Source organism: Corticium candelabrum, chromosome 13, assembly GCF_963422355.1.
Source record: "Corticium candelabrum chromosome 13, ooCorCand1.1, whole genome shotgun sequence".
In the NCBI taxonomy this organism is placed as follows: domain Eukaryota; kingdom Metazoa; phylum Porifera; class Homoscleromorpha; order Homosclerophorida; family Plakinidae; genus Corticium; species Corticium candelabrum.
This window is the reverse complement of record NC_085097.1, coordinates 8,229,914-8,234,913: the sequence shown is the minus strand read 5'-3', so window position 1 is coordinate 8,234,913 and position 5,000 is coordinate 8,229,914. Positions and strand designations below refer to the sequence as shown.

Here is a 5,000-nt window from a genome sequence, read left to right as displayed (position 1 = left end):
GTAGCTCATTGGAACTCCACGAAATTAAACTCTTTGTATCAGCAACAGTTGCAGAATCTACAAGCAATCAATATTGACAAAATCAGGCACAACTAGACAAAAAGAAAAATATTTACAAAGGCGGTTGCTAAGGAAGCAGTAAGCACAAATCTACCCTAAAGCAAGCAAGTAAACAGACATGCTGGTAGTGTGTTAACATGCAGAGTGACACACAAAAATATAGTTTACATAAATACTAAGTAATTAACTAATCTCTTTCAGTCTGTATCGTCTATAGCGTGGGTCTTTGAATGTCGAGTTTCTATTATTATATGCGGTAATTACTAGAGACAATCACGAGTTGTACGACTCCTTGGTCGAAAGTCGTACAACTCTTACATCGCAAGTCGACTCTTACCATACGACGTGTTGCACAATCTAGCGCAACAGGCAAGGCACTTGCTCGTCACACTTTAATCTAGCGCAAGCGGGCAAGGCACATGCTTGTCACACTTGTTTGCTACAGGTCGCAAGTGCTCTCTGGAATCTCATCGTTGCAGTAGAGGTTTCTTCTCGCTCACTAGTTCTTGCTGGTTGAATCCTGTTGGTACGCTGCTCTTGCCGTCAAAATGGCCCAGAAGAGAGTCAGTCTGACTGTTGAGAAAAAGCCTGAAGTGCTTGAATATGCTGAGAAAAACCCGAAAGCCAGCCAAGGAGACATTGCTCGTCATTTCTCCATCTCCCAGCCCACAGTGTGAACCATTCTGCGCAAGAAAGATTCCTTGATGGCACTAGCTTCCAAGGGATCAAGGAGTGTAAAGAGAAACTGGTCCACACGCTGAAATGTTCTGGAGAAGGGCATGGAAGCATATTACGCCACCTGCAAGGAGAAATCCCTGAACTCCATCAGTTATGATTTGCTTATAACAAAGGGCAAAGCCATCGCTGAAGAACTGCAACTAGCTGGTCTTGCTGATGCCAAAGCTGTTCCATCAAGTGACGCTGGCTGGAAGAGTTATGTTCAGCGGTTCCTGAAGAAACAGAGCATAACTTCCAAACGTCATCATGGAGAGTCTGCTGATGCAGACACCGCTGCTGCGTGGAATTTCTTTGATGGTGTCTGGCCAGAGTTGTTTAGTAGCTTGAGTAACGATCCCTCTTGCGTGTTCAACATGGACGAGACAGATCTGTTTTGGAGGGCTCTTCCTTGTAGAACGCTTGTGCGGGTGAGTGAGAACGTCAAGGGCAGCAAGGTGCAGAAGGATAGGATCACGTTTGCAGTGGCAACATACATGGATGGGACCAGGCTGCCTCTACATGGCATTGGAACCGCTATGATGCATCGTGCTGTGGCAGCTGCTCACACCACTCCAAATAACGCTCATGGTGGTCACTGGACAAGCAACAACAAGGGTGGATGACAGAGACTGTCTTCTGCAATTGGCTGCTTGAGTTCAATCGGCTGTTTCGCCGCAAAGGCAAGAAAGTTCTTTTGTTGGTGGACAACTGTCCAGCACACAAGTGTGAAGCAATTCAAGACAGCCTTGATCATGTCAATGTTGTGTTTCTCCCTCCCAACACGACCAGCATTATTCAGCCATGTGATGCTGGCATTATTAATGCATTCAAGCTGAACTACCGCTGCCTGATGCTAAGGAAAGTTGACGGGCTAGGTGATAATCCCACCATTGAAAAGCTGGACACCAAGGCCCTGAAGAACATCAACATGCTCCACTGCCACTAGTATGCAAAAGATGCTTGGCAGTCTGTGAGAGAGACCACTGTTCAGAATTGCTGGAGAAGGCTGGGTTCTCTGCTGAGATGCAAGCCACTGAGGACAACACTGTCCCTGAAGTCCAGTCTGAGCTTGCCCAGGACATCCAAGAGCTTTCAGAACTTGACAAGGATGCACCCGTCTACATGCAGCCATCTGAAAACGCAGAGCAAATTGTGCAGGTGATTGCCGAGGAGTTGACCAGCAACAAAGCTGAAGCTGAAGCTGAATCTAAGGATGATGATGACAAGGGCGGTGCCAGTCCCACTGCAGCTGTCCAACCATCCACATTGGAATTGTTCCAGGCTTTGGATGCATTGCGTTGTGGTCTGTATGCTGGAAAAGCTGACGATTGCCTTCACCACCATGTTGCGGAGATTGAGAACTTCCTCCTGTCTAAGAAGGCTTCAAGAGCACAGCAAAACACTGCTCACTCAATTCTTCTCAAATCAGTAATGTTTGACTGAAGAAAATGTACATACACGTACAGTACATCTACTGTATTGTTCTTTTCATTGAAAGAAGCAAGTGTGCAGAATGTGACTCCACTATTACTGTATCGGATACTATAGGTACTGGAAAAGGTCCTTTTGCATAGAAAAATCCACCATTATAAGCAGTATACTACAATAACCGATAATTATTATTGTACCGTACCCTGTATGTAGGGATTGCCCAGGTTTAGGAGCATTGTGGGGGCGTGGTCACCTTTTTGCACGCTTAGAAAACATAGTAAATGTAGACAAAAATCTCTCAAAATTAACGCAATGAAATGTTTGCACGTTGTGTACTATATTCTATTTTTGTTTTGGTCAATAATCATCTAACAACTTAGAAAACAGTTGCTAGCCTCGAAGAACCATGCGCCAATTTTGTTCTGATTTTTCTTCTTCTTCTTCTCCACTAATATCTCTTTTTGTACGTTATGTACGGCTGTGAAACTTTAGAAAGCGCTTTAGAATTACCCAAACTCTATTCTTTTGTTGATTAAAGAAACCGAAAGGAATGTTAAAAAATTTGTGTTTCTTTCAAGCAGATTTATCCTTTGACCGCCATCAATGCTGTTGCACAGTTCGGGCCAATCACAGAGCAGTATTTGCGATGCTTGTCCATGGCAACCAGAGACAATGGACGAAGCGCCAATCAACTATGCCCAAGAGTTTATGAAAGAGTCTACCACCAGAACTGTGTAATTCGATCATGTTTGCCATTGTCCGGTCTAGTCTGAAATTGTTTGCGATCTGCGTAGTACACAGGAGCAAAATTGACAAATAATTACGTACACAAAGCAATTTATACGGGAACCCTCTATTTGCAACGCATATCCCGTATGTGATAATCTTTGGCTTTGACTACTAGGCCAAGTTCTATTCCACCTGCCGTTGTATATTCAATTATACACGCACAGAGGAAAGAGCAATGCAAAGACACCAAAAATTAGGATCTACATTCGTGCAACGTGCGCTACGATACCATGTTACCATGGTTCCGTATCTACCCCGTAGACTTAGCTTAGAGAGCACTTGAGCTTGAGTAAACTACCTCTGAATCATGTCTAACGAAAGCTGTTACATACATGTATAAACAGGTTTATTTAACGCTAATGAAAACGCGCTAAATCTTAGACATGCCTAGAAAAGACGTACAGGCCCTAGTGAAGACATGAACACCCTAGGTATATGTTGCACGCTTTTGCACTCCTAAAAACTTACCAAACTAGAATTTTAAAAACTTTTTCTCTGAAAAAATAAATAGATGTAGGGATTGTATAAAAAGTAACAGAAACAAGATCTATAGATAATATGAACCAAAGCCAGGCATCATTAGTGAATCCTTCCAACTCCACATTCCCTACATTATACATTTTGGGGGTTGGAAGGATTCACTAATGATGTCTGGCTTTGGTTCATATTATCTATAGATCTTGTTTCTGTTACTTTTTATACAATCCCTACATCTATTTTTTCAGAGAAAAAGTTTTTAAAATTCTTATAATAATAATATGTATTGAGTGAGTAATGTTTTGATTATGAATATTGAACATCCTATTCCAATATCCGATGTACTACCTTATCCGGTCACCTTATAGACGATACAGATTGTACTAACTTACTCATCACCTCTATATGTTGACTTTGTTACATCAAGTCAACTAAAGTTTCTTAAAAAGTCTTGTGGTTTTCAGTTTAGAGATATATGGAGCTCAGAAGTTGTGATTAAATTCCTTTTCTCCCAGATAAAAGCTGATCTCGAACAAAAGCCGCAACATCGAAGACCTCATGCTTCATACAAGCTGGTTGTGTGTATAAGCCAAACTTTTATTCAAAACGCTCAGCTTGCGTACGTGCACATCTGGATGTGTTGGCGTGTGCATGTAGTGTTCAATGACACCAACTATGATGACGAAGAAGAAGCTGTTGCCACAGGCTATTCAAATTGGCATCTCATGATAGTCAGGTCAATATATCATAATTAACAAATCTTGCTTTTTCAAATGGTATATGGTTGTCATGTCTACAGTATGTACCTGGCATCATAATTAACTGCATCTGCTTTCAAGTGGTATATGGTTGCCATGTCTTTATCTTAATTAAGAATCTTGTTTGTTCAAATGGCATCGAAGCCTGTCTTAATATTAGCCTGAATTCCAATTCGGCTTATACTAAAGAAATAATCACGACATTTATATGCGACATTACGGTACATCAGCAGAAACAATTAAATAGAAAGAGTTCACAATAGTTTAGAAGAATGAAAGACAAGAGACTATGATTTACAATAACAGATACAGGAATGCAAAACACAGTGACAAATACCTGTGTAAATCCCACTCAAAGTACTTCATGTTACAACGTGTACTAATGTAGAAGAATACCTTCTGCTGGGCTCCATATTGCTCTCGTTATTCCTCTTCTCTGTTGATAACTTGTTTTACGAGGCTACATATAATAAACAAAAGTGAATCCAACCAACCAAACGACACACAAGAGCAACATATAGACATGTCAGACAATAATTAGCAAGGTCATTCAATTAATTAAAGAATTGATACTGTTTTGAGAGGAGTAATCTTGTCTTCATTTGGTGGCAATTCCTTGTGTACTTGACGCTCCAACACAGCAGTTGATTCCTGATCAATACGAACTAAACAGCACAACACAAACATACCAGTAGTGTACTGATCCTGACTACCGCAAAGAAGATTGTTTGGGCAACATTTCATGTTCAAAAACTGATGTAAAAAACA

The 5,000-nt window shown here is 41.1% G+C and overlaps 1 protein-coding gene across 2 annotated transcripts in view; it reads right to left on the bottom strand.

Moving 5' to 3' along the window:
* The window catches only part of LOC134188986 (protein-methionine sulfoxide oxidase mical3a-like), a 17,775-nt gene that overhangs the window by 4,658 nt on the left and 8,117 nt on the right, over positions 1-5,000 (bottom strand). For both annotated transcript variants that reach the window (XM_062657205.1, XM_062657206.1), the window contains exons 9-11: positions 4,806-4,897; positions 4,629-4,692; positions 1-57 (exon numbers count right to left, since the gene is read on the bottom strand). The exon at positions 1-57 is cut by the window's left edge and continues 94 nt beyond it. In XM_062657205.1, coding sequence (XP_062513189.1) covers positions 1-57; positions 4,629-4,692; positions 4,806-4,897 — 213 coding nt within the window. The remainder of the gene's footprint in view (positions 58-4,628; positions 4,693-4,805; positions 4,898-5,000) is intronic.